We start from the raw sequence: 24101 nt of genomic DNA on the forward strand, positions 1-24101 counted from the left end.
GGAATACATGTGAGAATGAGTACATGCCTGTGAGTGTCTGATTACGAGCATTGCTGTGAGTGTGTAATTGGGAGTGTGTGTCACAATGACTAGGAGTCTGTGACCATGGGAACAGGAGGGAAATCATGTCTCTCAAATTTGATTGAGTTTTTTGAGGAAGTAACCAAGATGACTGATGAGGTGGGGGTAGATGTTGTTTACATGGACTTTAGTAAAACCTTTGACAAGGTTCTGCATGGTAGATTAATTATTAAAGCCAGGTCTTATGGGATTCAGGATTAGCTTGCCAATTGAATACAAAATAGACTTGACAGTAGGAGACAGAGGGTGGTGGTGGAGTTTCTTTTCAGACGAGAGGCCTGTGACCAGCAGTGTTCCACAGGGATTGGTAAAACAATGACTGCAGATGCTGGAAACCAGATTCTGGATTAGTGGTGCTGGAAGCGCACAGTAGTTCAGGCAGCATCCAAGGAGCTTCGAAATGGACGTTTCGGGCAAAAGTTCCTTGGATGCTGCCTGAACTGCTGTCCTCTTCCAGCACCACTAATCCACAGGGATTGGTGCTGGGTCCACTTTTGTTCATCATTTATATAAACAATATGGATGTGAATATAGGAGGCATGGTTAGTAAGTTTGCAGATGATACCAAAGTTGATAGTATGGTAGACAGTGAAAGTGGTTATCTAAGATTACAAAGAGATCTTAATCAATTGGATCAAGGGACTGAGGAGTAACAGGTGGAATTTAATTTAGATAAATGCGAGATATCACATTTTGGTAAAGCAAACAAGGGCAGAACTTGTACAATTAAAAGTAGGGCCTTGGGTAGTGTTGTAGAGCAAAGAGGCCGAGGAGTTCATGTACATAATTCTTTGAAATTTGCGTCACATGTAGACATTGTGGTTAAGAAGCCATTTATCAAACTTGCCTTCATTGATCAGACCTGAGTATAAGAGTTGGGACGTCATGTTGAGGTTGTATAAAACATGGTGAGGCCCCTTCTGGAGGACAGTGTCCAATTCTGGTCACCCTCCGAGAGGAAATATCTTATCAAATTGGAGAGGGTTCAAAAAAGATCTACCAGGATGTTACTGGGAATGGAGGGTTTACGTGATAAAAATAGACTGAGATATTTTTCATTGGAGCGTAGAAGACTGTGGAGTGACCTTATAGAGCATTATCAAATCATGAGTGGCATAAATAATGTGAATGGCAAGGGTCTTTTCCCTTGGATGGGGACTTTAAAACAAAGGGGCATATTTTTAAGGTGAGAGGAGAAAGTTTTAAAAAAGACATGAGGGCAACCTTTTTTATGTAGAGTGGTTCACGTGTGGAATGAACTACCAGAGAAAGTGGTTGATGCAGGTACAGTTACAACGTTTAAAATATATTTGGAATAGTTCATGAATAGGAAAGATTTGGAGCAATGTAGGCCAAAACACAGGCAAGTGGGATTAGTTTAGTTTCAAAAACCTGGTCGGTGTGGACTAGTTGGACCAAAGGATCTGTTTCCATGCTGTATGACTCTATGAGTGCTAATGCAGCCAGAAAATTTGTGTCCAAAGGTTCCAATCATATTCTTGCTGGAACTGAGTATTTTACCTGAGACACAAATTACTTTGATTTTTTTAGTGTTCTATTCACTTTCTGAGATTTCAGTTGCTGTGAATAATTCTGACTTCAGACGGATGATCCCAGAGGCTGTGGGATGTGAGTGAGTGTAGGCCGTGTCTTGGTCAGTAAAGCCTGCCTGCAGGCTGGGATTAATAACAGGACTGGCTCAGAGAACTCAGGTAAAAGGGTGAAGGTTTATTGAACATTGGCACCTACCTGAGGGGCATTCGCACTCAAACTTATTGATTTTGTCGACGCAGTTACCCTTGTTTAAGCACGGATTACTGGCACATTCATCAATATCAATTTCGCAGAAGACTCCCTCATATCCTGCAAATGTAAGACACACAGAATTAACCATTCCCATCCATTTCAAGTATCCATGCTGGTTTATACAGGTAGGGCAGTGGAAAGGTAAACTCCCTCGTGTTGTAATACTATAAAGTCCATGGCTTCATCCAGAGTTTGGAGAGGGATGGGGAGTTTCTTCTGTTTTTGAGGTGAGGGACAAGGACAAGAAGTCATTTCTCATCTCTAAATAAGCAATTTATTCACAAAATACCAGGTTTGCAATTCTCCCTTTGGTGCCTCAGAAAATACGATACACACAAAATAAATCACATTTCTCACAGTTGGTCGAACCCCTCAACATGACAAGCATCAATCTGTATCTCAATTCACCCTCTGCCTACCTCTGTAGGCAACTAATAATCGCCTTTATGAAGAGACAAAAACAATCAATCTCATTCTTGAATCAATGTAACACCAGCTTCATCAAGGAGTGATGTAGATGGTGCAGCAGAGGGAAGGAGGGGGCAGTTCTAGATTTCCATTTACCCCCATCTGTGTGAGGAACATCACCCCCTGAATGATCCAACATAACTACTAAGGCTTTGCCCCCTTGTTCTGGACTCCACATACCCTTCCCCCAGCATCAGCACCCCCCCACCAGAGGAGATCATTTCTCTCCATAGACCCTAGCAAATGCTTGACACATCTGAAACTGCTTGGTTTGATCATCGTCCAGTCAGGATAATGTAACTCAGCTCCTTACTGATCAACACTCAATGCTCTGACACACATGGAGGCATTTCACAGAGTATGGGCTTAACCAAATTGATTCCTGGGACAGCAGAACTGACATATGAGGAAGGACTGAGTTGTTAGGATTGTATTCACTGGACTTTAGAATGATGAGGGGGAATCTCATTAAAAACCTATAAAATTCTAACAGGACTAGACAGGTTAGATGCAGGAAGAATGTTTCTGATGGTGGGAGAAAATCCAGAACAAAGGATCATAGTTTAAGGATAAGGGACAAACCTTTTAGGACTGAGACAAGTAGAAATTTCTTCTTTCAGAGAATGGTGAGCTTGTGAAATTCTCTGTTATAGAAAGTGGTTGAGGCAAAATCATTCTGTGTTATCACACAGGAGGTAAATATAGTCTTGTAATTAAAGGCATTGAGGAATATGGGGGAGGACAGGATTAAGGCATTGACCTCGATGATCAGCCATGATCATGTTGAATGGTGGAGCAGACTTGAGGACCGAAAGGCCAAAACCTGCTCCTATTCTCTATGTTTCTCTAAGGGACTGGAGTCATAGGGAGACAAGAGGTATGACTTCTCATGTCCTTCAAACAAAGTAATCTGAAAGTGGCGAGGGACTGCCTCATCCAGCATCCTATCTTGGCCTGTGGGACAGCCATGGGTCTTGCCATTTTCCAGTCTGTCTGCCTCCTCCTGTAGCCTCGGACTGTCCCCTCCTGGTTAACTACTTTTCCCAGTTTCATCCCACACTGTCAATTTTGAAACACTGTCCTGGAAACACAAATGCAGGTTACGCGTACACATTAGAGAGAGCTGTGGTCCCAATACTGACGCTTGGGGGAGGGTGGTTGGTCCCCTGTCCAGTCCTTACTCCCCTCTCACTCCAGAATAACCTTTGAACTCTGTTTGTGACCACCTCCTCAACCCCATTGGACTCAGGACCTACCAGACATGCAGATGCACTGGAATTTTCCAATCAGGTCGAGGCAGGTGGCATCATTGTGGCAGGGGCTGGACATACATTCATTAATGTCCAGCTCACAGCGAGGTCCATGGTAACCGGGCTGGCACAGACACTTGAAAGATCCCAGGGTGTTCACACACTTCCCTGAATGCTCACACGGATTGGACCCTGTAGGAAAGAGAGATAGAAAAGGGAATTACAAACGAATCGAAACAGGCAGCTAGTCAGTTCTGCCATAACACGGTAGTTCCATTCTCATGCAATCCCGTGTTATAAGAAAATCATGTAATGGCAACACCATTTAAGTTAATGGGATTGGAATCGTGTTATAACCAATACATGCTTTAAACGTCCGGGCTTTAGAAACAGTGTCTGCAATTCGTCAATTGCATTACAGTGAAATTATGTTAACAAAACGCGCATTATAAACACTCTCACTCACAATGTGGCATACCCTCAGCACTGACCCTCCGACAGTGCGGCACACCCTCAGCACTGACCCCCCCGACAGTGCGGCACTCCCTCAGCACTGACCCTCCGACAGTGCGGCACTCCCTCAGCACTGACCCTCTGACAGTGCGGCACTCCCTCAATACTGCACTGAGCATGTTAGCCTCATGTCCGTGGACTGATCTTTCTGACTCAGAAGTAGTGTTACCCAATGCCCTGAGGGAGGTGGTTAAGAGGTAAAAGAAAGAAGAGGTGGCGTGGAGTTAGTTGCTGTTACCCAGAGAGCATTCATCATCATCCTGCTTGCAGGAAGCCCCCGAGAATCCGACTGGACACGTGCAGATGGCTTTGCCGTTGACAGGATTTGTACTGCAGTTTGCCTCCTCATGGCAGGGATTACTAATACAAGCGTCGTCGAGGTGACACAGCAACCCTGAGCAACAAAGTTAACAGGGTCATGATTAACAGAGAAAAAGGCTGCTCACAAACAGGACATCCAGTCTGTCCTCCAGTTTATTTCCCCTGCACTCCTCGATTCCATTTACTCACCCTGCTCCTTAATTCCCTTTCCAATACTGACCACCTAAGCTGCTCTGAAATGTTGATGCACTGCACTGAATGTGGCAACATCATCTTGTATCCACCACAGGGAGAAGCATCTTCGGTACAACTGCCCTTTTTTTTGAAACTCCAAAAACACGGCAATCTGTCAGCACTGACCCTCCGACAGTGCCTACTCCCTCAGCACTGACCCTCCGACAGTGCGGCACTCCCTCAGCACTGACCCTCGGACAGTGTGGCACCCCCTCAGTACTGACCCTCCGACAGTGCGGCACTCCCTCAGCACTGACCCTCCGACAGTGCCTACTCCCTCAGCGGGGAGAAAGTGAGGTCTGCAGATGCTGGAGATCAAAGTTGAAACTTTATTGCTGGAACAGCACAGCAGGTCAGGAATTCCTGAAGAAGGGCCTGTGCCCGAAACGTCGAATCTCCTGTTCCCTGGATGCTGCCTGACCTGCTGTGCTGTTCCAGCAATAAAGTTTCAACTTTGATACATGAATAGGCAAGGAATAGAGGGATACGGACAGCGCAGAGGCAAAAGGTTTTTAGTTTACAAAGGTGTCATGCATCAGCACAGGCTATGTGGGCCAAAGGGCCTGTTTCTGTGGTGTGCTTTGAATTATCAACCCCCCGACAGTGCGGCACTCCCTCAGCACTGACCCTCCAACAGTGCGGCTCCCCCTCAGCACTGTTCCTTTTTTTTGAATCAGAGGACTGTGGAAACAGGCCCTTCAGCCCAAATAGTCCACGCTGACCCTCCCAATAGTTACCCTCCCACACCCATTTCCCCTACCCTGTATTTACCCCTGACTAATAGACTGAACTTTAACATCCCTGAAGACTATGGGTAATTTAGCACAGCCACTTCACCTCACCTGCACATCTTTGGACAGTGGGAGGAAACCAGAGCACTCAGAGGAAACTCACAAAGACCCGGGGAGAGTGTGCAAACTCCACACAGACAGTTGCCCAAAGCTGGAATCAAATCCTGGTCCCTTGTGCTGTGAGGCAACAGTGCTGACCACTGAGCAACAGTGCTGCCCAATTTCCAAGACCGCCCTATCCAGTCAACTGCAAGCTTCCTGTTCTTTAGATGGAAAGGAGGCCCATTCTGTTTAGACATTCCCCCCTGCCCCACAACAGTTGTCACCTCTCGGTGCCAGTTGTTGTAAATCCTTTCTTGATTTTCTCCATTCCTTCCATTACCTACAGAGCAAACTCCAGGTTCATCAGCAGTATAATGGAACTTCTCTGCTTTTCAGTTCCGTCCCTGAGGAAAGCAGTTCAGTGTTTGATGTTTCTAAATGAACCAGTTGAAATATGCTCTGTGACCATCCCATCCTGAGGTGGGGTTTGAACCTGGACCTGCAGGAGGGACATGACCCTGACAACACACAGCCCTTAATCCCAGCATTTGTGTATTTTTTCATGCTATATTAACCTGTGCTGCTATTTTCAGTGACTTGTGCATCTGTCTCCATGGATCCCTCTGTGATACTTATTCCTACATCATACAATCAAAACATAATATTCCACATTTACACATCAGTGTGAAAGGTTAATTCTGGTGAAAGGTTGGAGGAGGTGAAACATCAGAGGGGTGAAAGGTTAGTGGCAGGGAAAAGCCAGAGCGTGTGGAAGGCCAGAGTAGGGTGGTAGGTCAGAGGGAGTGGCAGGTCGGAGGGGGTGGCAGGTCGGAGGTGGAAGGTCAGAGAGCGTGGGCGTTCAGAAGGCGTGGAAGGTCAGGGGGCATGGATGGTCAGAGGGTGTGGAAGGCAAGAGGGGGTGAAAGGGCAGAGAGGGTGGGAGGCAAGAGGCGGTGAAACGTTAGTGGTATTGAGAGCTCAGAGGGGGTGAAAGGTCACAGGAAGTGAAAGGTCAGAGGCAGTGCCCTCTCAGACTTTTACCGGTCCTGCCATGGGGACACTCGCAGTAGAAGGAGGCGACACGATCGTGGCACGTGGCCCCACTGTAGCAGGCTGCAATGGCACAGTCATCGATGTTCTCACTGCAATCATCTCCTGTCCAGCCATTGACACAGACGCAGTTATAGCCCCCATTCGTGTTATGGCAGGTGCCTCCATTCTGACAGGCATTGGGCTGTAGCTGGCATTCGTCCACATCCTCCGTACAAAACTGACCTGGAGGCAGGAAACAGACCAAACCTCAAATAAGGAGAAAGTGAGGTCTGCAGATGCTGGAGATCAGAGCTGAAAATGTGTTGCTGGAACAGCGCAGCAGGTCAGGCAGCATCCAGGGAACAGGAGAATCGACGTTTCGGGCATAAGCCTTTCTTCAGGAGGGCTTCCTGAAGAAGGGCTTATGCCCGAAACGTCGATTCTCCTGTTCCCTGGATGCTGTCTGACCTGCTGCGCTGTTCCAGCAACACAAACCTCAAATAATCCTCAGCCTCCATCCCACCTGCTCCTCACAATTATCTTCACCAGCCAGAGATCGAGGGTGTGAAGGGAATGGCCATCAGATATCTGTCACCTCCACCTTGGGCTAGGAAAAGTTGTGGAGCAATGGGCTCTGGCACAGGGCTAACCAGAGTTCCATTTCACCCCCTCACCCCACCCTCCAAACCCTTTGACCCACCTTCCAAACCCCAACTCCCCACCCTCTGAAGCCCAACACCCCCCCCCCACACCAATCACTGCCTTGTCCATCCAGTGGGAAGTTCAGGTGAAGACTGTGATGGATGGTGCCATGGGCGCATATCTCACTCCCATTGCTGGATTTGCGCCAGGACCCCCTTGTGAGGGGGGTCAGCACTCAGTATGAAAAGAATGTCACCAGGATCAAAAGCAGCTAGGTGCCTACCCTTTTCAATTTGGGTAACACAGATCGCAGCAAAGTTGACTGCATTCATATAGCAACCCTGCAAACATTAAATCATCCCAAAGATGCTTCACAGGGCATTGGGTGATTATTTGGGTTGAAATAGTGTGCAGGGCTATGGGGACAAAGCAGGAGATTGACACGAGGTAATACTGCTGGTTTGGAGAGTCATAGAGTCACAGAAATGTAAACATGGAAACAGGCCTTTTGGTCCAGATATCCTAAGTTAATCTAGTCCTATTTGCCAGCACTTGGCCCATATCCTACTAAACACTTCTTATTCATGTACCCATCCAGATGCCTTTAAATGTTGTAATTATATCAGCCTCCACCAGCTCATTCCATACATGCATCACCATTTGCATGAAAAGATTGCACCTTAGGTCCCTTTGAGAACTTTCCCCTCTCACCATCAGTGTTGGCATTATGGGCTGAATGGCCTACCACTGCACATGTAATAATTCTAAGATTCTGTAACATAAGACAGGTGACCAAAAGCTAGGCCAAAGAGGTCGCTTCTCAGATGAGCTGTGTCTACATAGAGGCTAATAGTGGTTCTGGAGCTCACTGCTAGACAGGTTCACCAGGGTGGAAACCCTCATCATATTTAAGTGACTATTGGATATTCACTTAAGAGCAATAAATTATAGGAGCAAGGGCCGGGAAGGGTGGATTAAATGGGGCCTTGCTGGGAGGTAGTGGATACGGTTTGCTCAGAAACTTCCCTCCATGCTACAGGTTTCTATACATCTTCTGTGATTTCTTAAAATTCATTTTTGTGATATTTGAGTGTCATTGGCTTGGCCAGCATTTATTACCTGTCCCTAGTTGCCCCTTGAGAAGGTGGTGGTGAGCTGCCCTTCTTGAACTGCTGCAGACCACGTGGTGTAGGTAGACCCACAATGCATTTAGGGAGGGACTTCCAGGGACAGTGAGGAAACAGCAATATATTCCCAAGTCAGAATGGTGAGTCACTTGGAGGGGAATGTGCAGGGGTTGGTGTTGCCCTGTATATCTGCTTCTCTTGTCCTTCTAATTGGAAGTGCTCATGGGTTTGGAAGGTCTGTCCAAGGAACATTACTGAATTTCTGCAATGCATCTTATAGCTAGTACACACTGCTGCTGCTGTCAGTGGTGGAGGGAGTGGACGTGTGTGGATTTGATGCCCATCAAGTGGGCTGCTTTGTCCTGGAATGTGTCGAGCTGTCTGAATGTTGTTGGGGCTGCCCCCATCCAGGCAAACGGGCAGTGTTCTGTCACACGCCTGACTTGTGCCTTGTAGATGGTGGACGGACTTGGGGAGTCAGGAGGTGAGTTGCTCACTGCAGTATTCCTAACCTTTGACCTTCGCACATAGCCACAGTATTTATATAGATGGTCCAGATCAGTGTCTGGACAATAGCAACCCCTGGATGTTGGCAGTGGGGCATTCAGGAACAGTAATACCGAGCATTTACCTGTCCACTCTGGTGGACACTGGCAATTGTAGGTGTTCACACCGTCCACACACAGGCCTTTGTTCTGACAGTGATGTTCAGCACAATCGTCCACATTCACCTCACAGTGCTGTCCAGAAAACCCTGGAATAAAGAGAAAACTATTAAATCTGGGATACTGTGACAAACCAGGTCATGTTCCAGCTCCTCATTGGGTTAAATCATGACCTTCCCTAGACTCGGATGAGTATCGTCCCGCCTCAGGCGACTGACTGTGTGGAGTTTGCACATTCTCCCCGTGTCTGCGTGGGTTTCCTCCGGGTGCTCCGGTTTCCTCCCACAGTCCAAAGATGTGCAGGTCAGGTGAATTGGCTATGCTAAATTGCCTGTAGTGTTAGGTAAGGGGTAAATGTAGGGGTATGGGTGGGTTATGCTTCGGCGGGTCGGTGTGGACTTGTTGGGCCGAAGGGCCTGTTTCCACACTGTAATGTAATGTAAAAAAATGTAATCTATCAGATTGAATTGGCAGCTCAGAAACAGGCCTTTCAGCCCATCTGCTCTGGGCTTCACATGAGCCTTCTCTCATCACCTCTTCATACCCTTTCCTTCTATCCCTTTCCCCCTTAGTATATCCAGCTTCCCCTTAGTATGATTACCTCAACCACTCCCTATTGGAGCATGTTCCTGATTTCTCCATTAGATATGACTGCCTTGCTCAGACAGATGAGCCCCTAATTTTACACAAAAACATACATCAGAGGAGAAGGAGGCCATATGGCCCCTTGAACTGACTCTCTCATTCATTATGATCATAGCTGATCTTTTAGTCCTCCCTCACTATGTGGCCAACTCGCCATATCAGTTACTGATTGATCTTGATCTTGACCTCAATCAGAGACAGAGACCCACTGCTTCTCAACCAGTGAATTCCAAGGTCTCACCCCCTCCTTGAAAACATTGCTCCATCGCTCAGTCCAAAATGTTTCACCCTTTTCCTGAGACTGTTTCGCCTCCCCCACCACCATGTAGCCTGGCATGCAGGGGACACAGTCTCTCAGGATTGGCTCTGTCAAAGCCTCATGGTGTTTTAGACATCTCACTGAGATCCCTTTAACGAGCATGGAGACAGGTTCTCCTCACTCTCCTCAAGGATGGGTTTGAAACTAGTGAGACTGCAGGCTCCTACCTCGTGCTCTGAGTTTCTCTATTTCTCTCAACCCCACCCACATTGTACTATTTATGCCCAGTGACATGCTGTGTCATAAAGCCTCACTTGCTCCAATCTCACATTTAAAAGATGGCAACTCTGGCAATGCAGCCCTTTCACAGAATCAAATTGTGCTCATTTTTCTGGAACAGGACAAGGTCAGGGTATTACCCATTCATCGAATTCCAAGTGGGTTTTTGGTGCTCTTTAAGGGAGGAAGCCAGCCATCTCTACCCAGCCTGGGCATGTGAGTTCTGCCCAATATGATGAACTGGTTCAGGTGGCTCCTTGACATTCAATTACATGGACAATAAAAAGTGGGCCTTGCCAGCAGCAGAATGAATTAACAAAATGATTTGCCATGAGGAAAAGTGCAGATTCATGTGGTCTTGATTAGCCTCGATTTAACTCAAATTTTTCTCTCCCAGAGCTGGACTCACTGGTCATAAATTTATGGCAGTTTCCAGAATGATTTCGCCGTGTTTGTGTTTAAAGTTAGAATCAGACAGAGCCAGGAATATGATAAGGAAGTAGGGGCTTGGCCAACTACACAGCTGGTTCCTGAGGCTTCACCTCTGCTCACGCACATTAGTGAGAAATTCCAGAACTTTCCTCAACTCAGAAACAAGCGGGTTTCTCAAAAACAGCTAGTTTATGATATTAAACATTAAGAGGTTTTTTTTGTTTAAAACCAGAACATAAGTGTGTTTGTGAGGGATTACTAATTTTGGTTAAACGCTGTTAGCAGGAAGCTGCACCTTCAAAGCACTGAGAAACAGGAAGTTAAATTGTCAAACCCCAGGCTTCCTGTGATTTTTATATTTAAGTTTTGATTGCAATGTTTCAAAACTCTAATCGTTGTGACCTGGTGTAATCCAAATCTGCACCTTCCCCCTTCCACTTCTATCTCTCCTTGCCCCACCCTCCTTCCTCTGCCTCACTCTCCCCTCTCTCCCCCAACCATTCTCTTCACTCTCTCCCCTTGTCTCTCCTTTCACTTTTCTCTCTCTCCATCTCTTTCTCAATCATGCTGACCAGATATCCCAACCCAATCTAGTCCCACCTGCCAGCACCCAGCCCATATCCCTCCAAACCCTTCCTATTCATATACCCATCCAAACGCCTCTTAAATGTTGTAATTGTACCATCCTCAGCCACTTCCTCTGGCAGCTCATTCCATACACGTACCACCCTCTGTGTGAAAAGGTTGCCCCGTAGGTCTCTTTTATATCTTTCCCCTGTCACCCTAAACCTATGCCCTCTAGTTCTGGACTCCCCCACCCCAGGGAAAAGACTTTGCCAATTTACCTTTCCATGCTCCTCATAATTTTGTAAATCTCTATATGGTCACCCCTCAGCCTTCGATGCTCCAGGGAAAACAGCCCCAGCCTGTTCAGCCTCTCCAAATAGCTCAAATCCTCCAACCCTGGCAACATCCTTGTAAATCTCTTCTGAACCCTTTCAAGTTTCACAACTTTCCCGATAGGAAGGAGACCAGAATTGCACGCAATATTCCAACAGTGGCCTAACCAATGTTCTGTAAAGCCGCAACATGACCTCCCAACTCCTGTACTCAATACTCTGACCAATAAAGGAAAGCATACCAAACGCCTTCTTCACTATCCTATCTATCTGCGACTCCACTTTCAAGGAGCTATGAACCTGCACTCCAAGGTCTCTTTGTTCAGCAACACTCCCTAGGACCTTACCATTAAATGTATGAGTCCTAACTCATTCTCTTCCTGGGCATGTAGCATCAGAGGAGGCCATTCAGCCCTTCAGACCTGTTCCAGCTCATTTCCAAACCACCCCTATCAGCGTTCCGGAGAGACCATTTCCTCCATGCTTTCACCCCACCAACCTCCGTATACATCGCATCCTCCTCTGCCACTTCTGCCACAGACCTCACCAGTAGGGATATATTCCCCTCCCGACCATTCCCTCCGTCAGTTGGTCAGTTCCACAGCAGCCCCCCCCCCCCCCGCCACCAGCCCTCACCCCACTCCTGGCATCTTCCCCTGCCACCACAGGAAGTACAAAGCCTGTGGCCACAACTCCCCCCTCACCTCTGTCCGAGGCGCTAAAGAATCCTTTCACTTCCAAGAGAATACCTGTATCTCCACCAATGTCAGCTACTGTATCCGTTGCACCCGATGTGGTCTCCTCTACATCGGGGAGACAGGGCGCCAACTTGTGGATTGTTTCTGAGAACATTTCTGGGATATCTGCATCAACCAACCCCACCGATCTGTGGCTGAACACTTCAACTTCTCCTCCCACTCCGCCAAGGACATGCAGATCCTGGGCCTCCTCCAATACGAAACCCTAACCACCTGATGCCTGGAGGAAGAACACCTCATCTTCCACCTTGGGACCCTGTAACCCCCCAGGATTAATGTGGATTTCACCAATTTCCTCATTTCCCCTCCCCCCACTTTATCCTGTTCCCAAGCCCCCAACTCGGCACCCCCCTCGTGACCTGTCCATCGTCTTTTCCATCTATCCGCTCCACCCTCCTCTCACCTTCATCTACCTATTACATTCTCAGCTCTTGCCCAAAGCGGTCAACTTTCCCACTCCTCAGATGCTGCCTGAAAGGCTGTGCTTTTCCAGCACAACACTCTCGAACCCCACCCCCACAACTGCCCCATCTCTCCTACTCAGTCATGCAGATGTTTCGGGATGAGAGAGTCCCAGATTTCCACATAAGTGATGAACTGCTTCATGAATGGCCCAGCTTGGATTTTAACATCCTATCCTTCATTCTAGGCCCTGAGGGGCCATTACTTGACCCTCTGTCCGTCCCTCATGCCCCACTAGAACAACAACAAGCCCCTCTCCTGCTCTGTGAAATAAAACTGCCAGCTCCAGGAAAGCAGATTTCCTTCAGTTGGATACAGGAACAGCTCACCAACTTCAATCTGGATTTATGTAGCAGCTTTAACACCATCAAATACTTTGGGATAGCAGCATCTTAAAAAGAGGCAGAGAGGTTTCGGAGGAACTCCAGAACATGAGGCTGAAACAGCTGAAGGCACAATCACCAATGGGAATCCAAGGGCTTTTTCCCCATATTCATTCGCAGGATGAATTAGAATTAGAATTCCTACAGTGTGGAAACAGGCCCTTCGGCCCAACAAGTCCACACCGCCCCTTCGAAAAGTATCCCACCCAGACCCATTACCCGACTTTTTCCTGACTAATACACCTAAGCTATACATCCCTGAACACTACGGGCAATTTAGCGTGGCCAATTCACCTGACCTGCACATCTTTGGACTATAGGAGGAAAGTGGAGCACCTAGGAGAAACCCACACAGGGGGAGAAAGTGCAAACTCAACACAGTCGCTCAAGGCTGGAATCGAACCCTGGCAGTGTGAGGCAACAGTGCTAACCACTGAGCCACCGTGCTGCCCACTGCTAAGGTCATCACTGGCTAAGACAGAATTTATTGCCCATCACTAATTGACTTAAAAAAGTCAACTACATTGTTTTGGATCTAGAGCCATATGTATACCAGACCAGGTAAGGATGGCAGTTTCTTTCCCTAAAGGACATGAGTGAAGCAGGTGGGTTCTTAATGACAATTGACAGTACAATAGTAAATGCATGGTCATCATTAAACTCTTAATTCTAGATTTTTATTGATTTGAAATTCCACCAGCTATCATGGTGGGATTTGAATCCAGGTTCCCCATAATATTACTTCAATTTCTGGATTAGTAGTCTAGTGATAATACCACAACGCCATCACCTCCTCATTTATGTTTGAGAGGCAGGAATTGGAGGAGAGCAGAGATCTCAGAGGATTGTGATTCTGGAGGAGGTGACAGAGATAGAGAGGGATATAGAGGGCTAGAGTCGGAGACACAGAGAGGGAGGGGTGTCGGGGCTGGAGGAGGTGACAGAGATAGGGAGGGTTATCGGGGATGGAGGAGATTGCGAGGTGTATAGGGACTGTTGAAGATGACAGAGATAGGGAGGGGTACCAAGACTGGAGGAGGTTACAGAGATAGGGGGGGATGTCAGGGCTGGAGGGGGGGTTACAGAGATAGGGAGGGATATAGGGACTGGAAGCAATGACAGAGATAAGAGGGAGTGTAGTGGCTGGAGGAGGTTACAGAGATAGGGAGGAGTGTGAGGCCAGTGAGGGATTTGAAAACAAGGGTGAGAATGTTGGAACTGGGGAGTCCCTAATGGAGAGGGTGTGGGTGTAAAAGGATGTGGAGTGAGTTAACTGAGCTAATTAGGATGGCAGTAAAATATTCATTGAAGCAGAGCTGAAGACATTGCAGACGTGGTGGGTGAGTCAGTCGTGTGCCAACAAGAGAACCAGAGCAGTAAGACTCCTGTGTCACAGAGTGTTCTAACTCTGTGTGAGACAGATATCGGTTGGAATGCAGACCCCTCTCACCTGGCGATCAACTCCAGTTCCCAAAATTGCTTGGCCTTCACTTCTTTTTATCACAGCCCTGCATCCTCCCCTTGGCCATTAGGTTGCTTGGTGCCTGGCAGACTATTCAACCCTGTGTGCATCACTGCTAGCTGCCTGCACTATCCCTGGTCCAGTTCCCATCCTCCACGCCCTGCTGCCAATCAATTCCCCATGACCAATCCAGAGGCAGCACAAATATCTCTTACAGTGAGGGTGACACCACCTCAATCAAATGACTAACCACCCCTCTAACGCTTGGGCCCCAGCTATGCCTGCCTCTTCGTCGGATACGTGGAACAATCCATCTTCCGCAGTTACACTGGCACCATTCCCCATCTTTCCCTTCACTACATTGATGACTCTATCGGTGCAACCCCATGTGCCCACGAGGAGATTGAACAGTTCCTCAATTTAAGAACACCTTCCACCTGACCTCAAGTTCACCTGGACCATCTCAAACACCTCCCTCCCCTTCTGGACCTCCATCTCTGGCAACCAGCTCAACACAGACATCTGCTTCAAACCCACCAAATCCGACAGTTACCTGGAATCCACCCCCCCACAAACACACACACACTGTAAAACCAGTATCCCTCACTTCTAATTCCTCTGCCTCTGCCATGCCTGCTCTCAGGAATAGCAATTCCACACCAGGACATCCCAGATGTCCTCCTATTTCAAGCACTGCAATTTCCCCTTCCACTGGATAAACAATGCCCTCCAGAGCATCTCCTCCACTTCCCACATCTCCACACTTGAACCCCACTCCTTCAACTGCAACATGGACATAACTTGGGAATACTATAGTTCAAATACTTTGGATGGGTCAGTTTTTGTCCATTGTGTACGGGAGGGTTTTTTGACACAGTGTGTAGACAGGCCAACAAGGGGCAAAGCCACATTAGATTTGGTACTGGATAATGAACCCGGCCAGGTGTTTGATTCAGAGGTAGGTGACCACTTTGGTGATAGTGACTACAATTCAGTTACGTTTACTTTTGCGATGGAAAGGAATAGGTATATACCAGAGGGGAAGGGCTACAGCTGGGGGACAGGCAATTATGATGCAAATAGACAAGATTTAGGATGCATAGGATGGGGAAGGAAACTGCAGGAGATGGCCACAATAAAAATGCGGAGCTTATACAAGAAACAGTTGCAATGTGTCCTTTATAGGTCTGGACCTGTCAGGCAGGGAGGAAGTTGTCGAGCGCAGGAGCTGTGGTTTACTAAGGAAGTTGAATCGCTTGTCAAGAAGACGAAGGAGGCTTATGTTAGGAGGAGATGTGATGGCTCAGTTAGGGCGTTTGTGAGTTACAAGGTAGCCAGGAAAGACCCAAAGAGAGAGCGAAGATGAGTGAGTAGGGGACATGAGAAGTTGTTGGGGATAGGATTAGGGAAAACTCTAAAACTTTCTATAGGTATATAAGGGATAAAATAATGATTAGAGTAAGATTAGGGCCAATTAAGGACAGTTGTGGGAAGTTGTGCATGGCATCAGAGGAGATAGGGGAAGCGCTATATTAATATTTTTCATCAGTACTCACACTGGAAAAAGACAATGTTGTCGAAGAGAATACTGAGAAACAGGCTACTAGACTAGATGGGATTGAGGTTCGTAAGGAGGAGGTGTTAGCAATTCTGGAAAGTGTGAAAATAGATAAATCACCTGGGCCAGATGGGATTTATCCTAGGATTCTCTGGGAAGCTAGGGAGGAGATTGCCGAGCCTTTGGCTTTGATCTTTATGTCATCATTGTATATAGGAATAGTGCCAGAAGAGTGGAGGATAGCAAATGTTTTCCCATTTGTTCAAGAAGGGGAGTAGAGACAACCCTGATAATTACAGACCAGTGATCCTTACTTTGGTTGTGGGTAAAGTGTTGGAAAAGGTTATAAGAGAAAGGATTTATAATCATCTCATAATGAATATGTTGATTAGGGATAATCCACACAGTTTTGTGAACGGTCGGTCATGCCTCACAAAACTTATTGAGTTCTTTGAGAAGGTGACCAAACAGGCTGATGAGAGTAAAGCGGTTGATATGGTATGTATGGATTTCAGTAAGGCATTTGATAAGGTTCCCCATGGTAGGCTACTGCACAAAATGCAGAGGCATGGCATTGAGGGCGATTTAATGATTTGGATCAGAAATTGGCTAGCTGAAAGCAGACAGAGGATAGTGATTGATGGGAAATGTTCATCCTAAAGTTCAGCTACTAGTGATGTACCACAAGGATCTGTTATGGGTCCATTGCTGTTTGTCATTTTTATAAACTACCTGGATTTGGGCGTAGAAGGATGGGTTATTAAATTTGCAGACGACATTAGGGTTGGTACAGTTGTGGATAGTGCTGAAGGATGTTGCAGGTTACAAAGGAACATAGATAATCTGCAGAGCTGGGCTGAGAGGTGGCAAATGGAGTTTAATGCAGACAAGTGAGAGGTGATTCACTTTGGAAGGAGTAACAGGAATGAAGAGTACTGGGCTAATGGTAAGATCCTTGGTAGTGTAGATGAGCAGAGGGATTTCTGTGTACATGTACATAGATCCCTCAAAGTTGCAACCCAGGTTGTGAGGGTTGTTAAGAAGGCATACGGTGCATTGGCTTTTGTTAGTAGAGGGATCGAGTTTCATAACCATGATGTCGTGCTTCAGCTGTACAAAACTCTAGTGTGGCCGCACTTGGAGTGTTGCGTACAGTTCTGGTTACTGCATTATAGGAAGGATATGGAAGCTTTAAAAAGGGTTCAGAGGAGATTTACTTGGATGTTGCTTGGTATGGAGGAAAGGTCTTATGAGGAAAGGTTTTCATTAAAGAGAAGGTTGAGAGGTGACTTAATTGGAACATGTATGATAATCAGAGGGTTAGATCGGGTGGACAGTGAGAGCCTTTTTCCTTGGATGGAGATGGCTAGCACAAGGGAGCATAACTTTAAATTGAGGGGTGATACATATAGGACAGATGTCAGAGGTAGTTTCTTTAGTCAGAGAGTAGTAGGGGTGTGGAACGCACTGCCTGTAACAGTTGTACACTTGCTAACTTTATGGGCATTTAAATGGTCATTAGATAGGCACATGGACGAGGATGGAATGGTGTAGGTTAGATCAGCTTCAGATTGGTTTCACAGTGCGGTGCAGCATCGAGGGCTGAAGGGCCTGTACTGCGCTGTAAAGTTCTGCATTCAATGTTCTATAACCCCCTGGTCTTCACCTTCCACCCCACTAATCTCCAGATACAACATATTATCCTCCGCCATTTCCGCCACCTACAATCAGACCCCACCACCACAGCCATAACTCCCACCCCAACCCTACTGGCATTCTGCAGGGACCATTCATTCCATGATTCACTCTCCAACTTGGCACCACCATCTTGAACTGTCCTACCTGTCCATCTTCCTTGCCACCTATCCATTCCACTCTCCCTTACGACCAATCACCATCACTCCCCATCTACATCTACCTATCACCGTCCCAGCTACCTTGCCCTATCCCACCCTCCTATTTATCTCTTAGCCCCCTTCACACCCCCCATATTCCTGATGAAGGGCTTATGCTCCTCGGATGCTGCCTGATCTGCTGAGCTTTTCAACTCTAATCTCCAGCATCTGCACTCCTCACTTTCTCCCACCCCTCTAAAGCTTTTTGCTGTTGAAATAGAGTCATACAGTCATACAGATGTACAGCACAGAAACTGATCCTTCAGTCCAACTTGTCCATACCAACAAGATATCCTAATCTAACCTAGTCCCATTTGCCAGCATTTGGCCCATATCCCTCCAAACCCTTCCTATTCATATACTGATCCATATACTTTTTAAATGCTGTAACTGTACCAGCCTCCACCATTTCCTCTGGCAGCTCAATCCATACACATACCATGCTTTGCATGAAAATGTTGCCCCAAGGTCCCTTTTGTGTCTTTCCCCTCTCACCCTATGCCCTCTAGTTCTGGACTCCCACACCCCAGGGAAAAGATCTCTATTTTTCCTATCCATGCCCCTCATAACTTTATAAACCCCTATAAGGTTTATAGAGGTTTAAGTTTACATAAATTCCCTCAGCCTCCAATGCTCTAGGGAAAACAACCCCAACCTATTCAGCCTCTCCCTGTAGCTCAAATCCTCCAACCCTGGCAACATCCTTGTAAATCTTTTCTGAACCCTTTCAAGTTTCACAACATCCTTCCAATAGGATATGGGAGGCTTCAAGGTTCAACAAGAGCTCTCAGCCAATGCCTTCTAAACACATGACCACTGCCATCTTGAAGGGCAAGAGCAGCAGACACATGGGAACACCACCCCCTACAAGTTTCCCCTCCAAGCCACTCACCATCCTGACTTGGAAATATACTGTCATTTCTTCACTGTTGCTGGTTCAAAGTCAAAGTCCTTGGAATTCCCTTCCTAAAGGCATTGTGGGTCTATCTCTGACACATGGTCTGCAGTGGTTCAAGAAAGCAGCCCACCACCACAATAGGGGCAATAGGGACGGGCTATCAAAGCTGGGCCCAGTCAGTGACACTACATCCCATGAGTGAATTAAAAAAAAACACAGGGACTACTGGGTGATAGTGAAGAAGGCATTTGGTATGCTTTTGTTTATTGGTCAGAGCATTGTGTATAGGAGTTGGGAGGTCATGTTGTGGTTCTACAGGACATTGTTTGGGCCACTATTAGAATATTGTATGTAATTCTGGTCTCCTAGGTGCTATCAGAAGGATTTTGTGAAACTTGAAAGGGTTCAGGAAAGATTTACAAGGATGTTGCCAGGGGTGGAGGGTTTGAGCTATAGCGAGAGGCTGAATTGGCTGGGATGGATATATGAATAGGAAAGGTTTAGAGGGATTTGGCTCAAGTGCTGGCAAATGGGACTAGATTAGGTTAGGATATCTGGTTGACATGGACGAGTTGGACCAATTGGTCTGTTTCTGTGCAGTACATCTCTATGATTCTATAACCCCATGACTGCTTTCCCAATCTTTGCCTCCACCCATATCACCATATGTTTTTGTGTAGGTATGTGTGTTTCTAGGGGGCGTTTATATGTGGATTAGAGTTAAATGTCAACAATTTATAAATTCTTCCCTGTAACTAGAATCTATTTATTTTTAATAATTAGTAATTCTGATTCTGCACAGAAATCTGGTCCATGCGCATTTATCCTTTCTTAGATAAGAGAGACCAAAACTGTTTAGTATTCCAGTTATGGTCTGACCAAGGCCTTGGATAACTGCAGTAAGACATCCCTACTTCTGAACTCAACTCGTCTTGCAGTGAAGGCTAGTCCAAAATAGTTTGCTGCACTTACCTGGCTGTTCATCACTATCTCTTTATTCGACAGTCGATGAGCTGGTTTTCATTTTTAAGAATTCCCTAGATTATGGGAAGGTCCCATCAGATTGGAAAGTAGCCAATATCAGTTTGCTAATCCAGAAATGACAAAGACAGAAAACAGGAAACTAAAAGCCAGATAAATTAACATCTGGCAATTATTAATAAGGAGGTTGTAACAGTCACTCAGAAAAGTTTCAGTGCAATCAGACAGAATGAATATGATTTTGTGAAAGAAAAACTATGTTTGACTAATTTAGTTCAGCGCTACTCCCATAATATTGTTGGGGCCCACAGCCTTTGCAGTATCCAGTGCTTCAACTATTTCTTAATAGTTGTAAAAACCCATCTAGTTTGCTAATGTCCTTTAGGGAAGGAAAACTGCTGTCATTAGTCGTTCTGGCTTATGCGTGACTCCAGACCCACAGCAATCTGATTAACCCCTCAATGCCCTCTGAAATGGTGGAGCAAGCCACTTAGTTATACCTAATCACTTGAAAAAGTCCCAGCAAAAAAATGAAGCTGGATGCACCACCTGACATCATGCTAGGCACTGGAAACAACAACGTCAGAAACAGCCCTATCGACCCTGCAAAGTCCCCCTCACTAACATCTGGAGGCTAGTGCCAAAATTGGTAGAGCTGTTTCACAGACTCAGCAGGCAGCAGCCTGACATAGTCACACTCACAGAATCATACCTCACAGGCAATGTCCCAGCCACCACAATCACCATCTCTGGATATATCCTGTCCTACCAGCAGGACAGTCCCAGCAGGGGAGATGGAATAATAGGATACAGTTGGGATGGAGTTACCCTGGGAGTCCTCAACATTGACCCCAGATCCCATGAAGTCTGAAGGTTTCAGTTTAAACATGGACAAGAAATCCACCTGCAGACTACCACATACCCATATTCCCTCAGCTGATGAATCAGTATTCCTCTATGTTGGAGGAATACTGATTCATACTTGGAGGAAGCACTGAGGCTGGCAAGGGCACAGAATATACTCTGGGTGGGGGATTTCAATGTCCAGCACCAAGATTGGCTCAGCAGCAACACTACTGATCGAGCTGGTCAGGTCCTAAAGGAAATAGCTGCCAGATTGGGTCTGCAGCAGGTGGTGAGGGAACCAACAAGAGGGAAATTCATACTTGACCTCATGCTTACCAATCTGCCAGCTGCAGATGGATCTGTCTATGACAGCATCAGTAAGAGCGGCCACCGCCCAGTCCTTGAGGAAACGAAGTCCCACCTTCCTGTGCTAAATGGGACAGACTTCAAACAGTTTGGGTTCCACTGAGCTCCTGACCTCATCACAGCCTTGGTTCATATATGAACAAAAGAGCTGAATTCCAGAGGTGAGGTGAGAGTGACAGCCCTTTACATCAAGGCTCAGGAGCCCTGGCAAAACTGGAATCAATGGGCATTTGGGGGTTGGGTGGGGGGGGGATGGCGGTGGAAGTGGAGGAGGTGCGAGGTAAACTCTCTACTGGTTGGAGTCATACCTGACACATAGGTAAACGGTTATGGTTGTTGGTGGTCAGTCATCTCAGCTCCAGGACATCACTGCAGGTCTTCCTCAAAATCCTGCAACTCCCTTTTGAACAGCATTGTGGGTCTACCTGCAGCACACAGACTGCAGCAGTTCAAGAAAGCAGCCCACTGCCACCTTCTCAAGGGTAACTAGAGACAAGCAATAAACCCTGACCCAGCCAGCATGAGTTAAGAAAAATCAGATGAAAAATCTCTTTCTGTGCAGAATGGGAATAGGTTGAACTAAGAGTCATATTTTAAGGTAAGAGACTTATGTAATGAAGCTTCGTGATTGGATAGATAAATGACAACTTTTACTAAATCTTTAAGTTGTAAAATAAACAATACACAGCCCCTTTGCTGAAGAGCTGCCTCAACTTCAAACCAAACATCACTCGCAACTGCATTGTTCTCTCATTTCTCCCAGTCACAACTCAACATCATGGCTCAGGGGTGTCTGGAAATGGGGGAAGGAGTAGACTGGGGCCCAGTGGCAGAAGGGTGTGGGTGAGGGAGGGAAGGGCAGATGCAGTGCCCAGCTCTCACTGCTGCCAATCCAGTGCCCGGCTTCACAGCTTGAGACAGCCCAGGAGCCAGCTGCACAGATGTTTCCTGCAAGATTAAGAGCTTCACTCAACTCAATGAAACAACACAATCCCAGATCCATGAGTGCACTGCCCGTCTCCCCCTATCACTGCTTCCCCTCTCTCACGAAATACAGCACAGACTCTCAAACTGTAAACAGATCACTCTTCAAAAACAGCCCAATATAGAACACATACAACACTCCACCTCGGATACCAACACCAGCCACCACCCCCCACACCCCCATATAAATTCCAGTCTGTAACTCGCTCCCATTATTCTCTCTGTTATGTATGATTTGATGATTTGATGCCATGTGCTGCCAAGGCTGTGCCATGGTTGGTGCACCTTTATCCCGGGTTTTGACACTCACCTGGGAGGCAGGTACAGTCATACAGAGCGTCTCCGAGCTGCCGACAGGTGCCCCCATTCTGGCAAGGTGATGGTGAACATGGCACGTAGAGATTCTCACAGCTGTGGCCAGTGTACTCGGGGGGGCAGGTGCACTGGTAAGAGCCGATGTGGTTGAAGCAGGTCCCGCCATTGCGACAGGGTGAGGGGTTTACTCCACATTCATTCACGTCCTGATTGCACGTGGGACCATGGAATCCAGCTATGCATTTGCAGATGTAATGAGCTTCAAACGCTACACATTGACCTCCATTGGCACATGGATTGGATGCACAAGGGTCGGCCTGTTGGCACTGCTTTCCTGCCACAAGATTAAAGCATTCATTTAGTTCATCAAACAATCACACAGCAGGTAAATTGCAATAATTTCAATGGTTCCCAGTTCACCAACAAACTGTGTATTCACCCCACCAAGTAAACTCTAAACATATAGGTAAAGCCCCAGTGAGAGTGTGATTCCTGATGAAGGGCTCCTGCCCGAAACATTGATTTTCCTGCTCATCGTTTGCTGCCTGACCTGCTGTGCCTTTCCAGCACCATTCTAATCTTGACCCTAATCTACAGCATCTGCAGTCCTCACTTTCGCTCAGTGTGCGTGGGACCTTGTATCTCAGTGAGAGTCAGTGTGTGTGGGACTTTACCCCAGTGAGAGTCAGTGTGTGTGGGAGCTGTACCCCAGTGAGAGTCAGTGTGTGTGTGAGCCATACCCCAGTGAGAGTCAGTGTGTGTGGGAGCTGTACTCCAGTGAGAGTCAGTGTGTATGGGACTGTACCCCAGTGAGAGCCAGTGTGTATGGGACTGTACCCCAGTGACAGCCAGTGTGTGTGGGAGCTGTACCCCAGTGAGAGTCAGTGTGTGTGGGAGCTGTTCCCCAGTGAGAGTTGTTTGGATGGGACTGTACCCCAGTGAGAGTCAGTGTGTGTGGGAGTTGTACCCCAGTGAGAGTCAGTATGTTTGGGACTGTACCCCAGTGAGAGTCAATGTGTGTGGGAGCCATACCCCAGTGAGAGTCACTGTGTTTGGGAGCTATACTCCAGTGAGAGTCAGTGTGTGTGGGAGCCGTACCCCAGTGAGAGACAGTGTGTGTGGCACTGTACCCCAGTGAGAGTCAGTGTGTGTGGGAGCTGTACCCCAGTGAGAGTCAGTGGTCAGTGTGTGTGAGAGCTGTTCTCTGGGGAGGGGATCCTGGTATGTAAGAACGTACCTGCCCAGCCTGGCAGACAGCGACACTTGTATTCCCGCAGGTTGTTGACCAGTTGGCAGCTGCCTCCATTGTGGCAGGGCTTGCTGAGACAGGCATTGTCGAGGAGGGAGAGGCATTGGTGCCCTGTGTAACCCAGCTGGCAGGCACATGCATAATCGACAGTCTGGCCCCGGACAACAGCACTGCAGCTCCCATGGTTCTCACATGGGGAGCTTAGGCATGGGTCTGCGAACTGGCACCGAGCTCCAACATAGCCACTACTGCACCTGTACAGGAACAGAGAGGAGACCTGCTCACTGCCTCAATCACACACATCAAGCTGGAGATTCTAGCTTAAAAAGAAACAGCACTGATCACAGTTACAAACCACTTCAGTGGCCTGGGGAAGTTACTGACAGAAATCAGACTAAATCTGCCCTTGAGCTCCATAAGAAAGATGTCAGGCCAAATGAGCAAAATCTCAGTCGTAC

The 24101-nt window shown here is 47.1% G+C and overlaps 1 protein-coding gene across 1 annotated transcript in view; it reads right to left on the minus strand.

Annotated features, from left to right (window-relative positions):
* The window catches only part of LOC122564628 (neurogenic locus notch homolog protein 1-like), a 132439-nt gene that overhangs the window by 37197 nt on the left and 71141 nt on the right, over positions 1 to 24101 (minus strand). The window contains exons 4-10 of the mRNA XM_043719718.1: positions 23632 to 23897; positions 22390 to 22728; positions 8939 to 9061; positions 6548 to 6781; positions 4357 to 4512; positions 3612 to 3797; positions 1831 to 1944 (exon numbers count right to left, since the gene is read on the minus strand). Coding sequence (XP_043575653.1) covers positions 1831 to 1944; positions 3612 to 3797; positions 4357 to 4512; positions 6548 to 6781; positions 8939 to 9061; positions 22390 to 22728; positions 23632 to 23897 — 1418 coding nt within the window. The remainder of the gene's footprint in view (positions 1 to 1830; positions 1945 to 3611; positions 3798 to 4356; positions 4513 to 6547; positions 6782 to 8938; positions 9062 to 22389; positions 22729 to 23631; positions 23898 to 24101) is intronic.

Source organism: Chiloscyllium plagiosum, chromosome 30 (genome assembly GCF_004010195.1).
Source record: "Chiloscyllium plagiosum isolate BGI_BamShark_2017 chromosome 30, ASM401019v2, whole genome shotgun sequence".
Taxonomy (NCBI): domain Eukaryota; kingdom Metazoa; phylum Chordata; class Chondrichthyes; order Orectolobiformes; family Hemiscylliidae; genus Chiloscyllium; species Chiloscyllium plagiosum.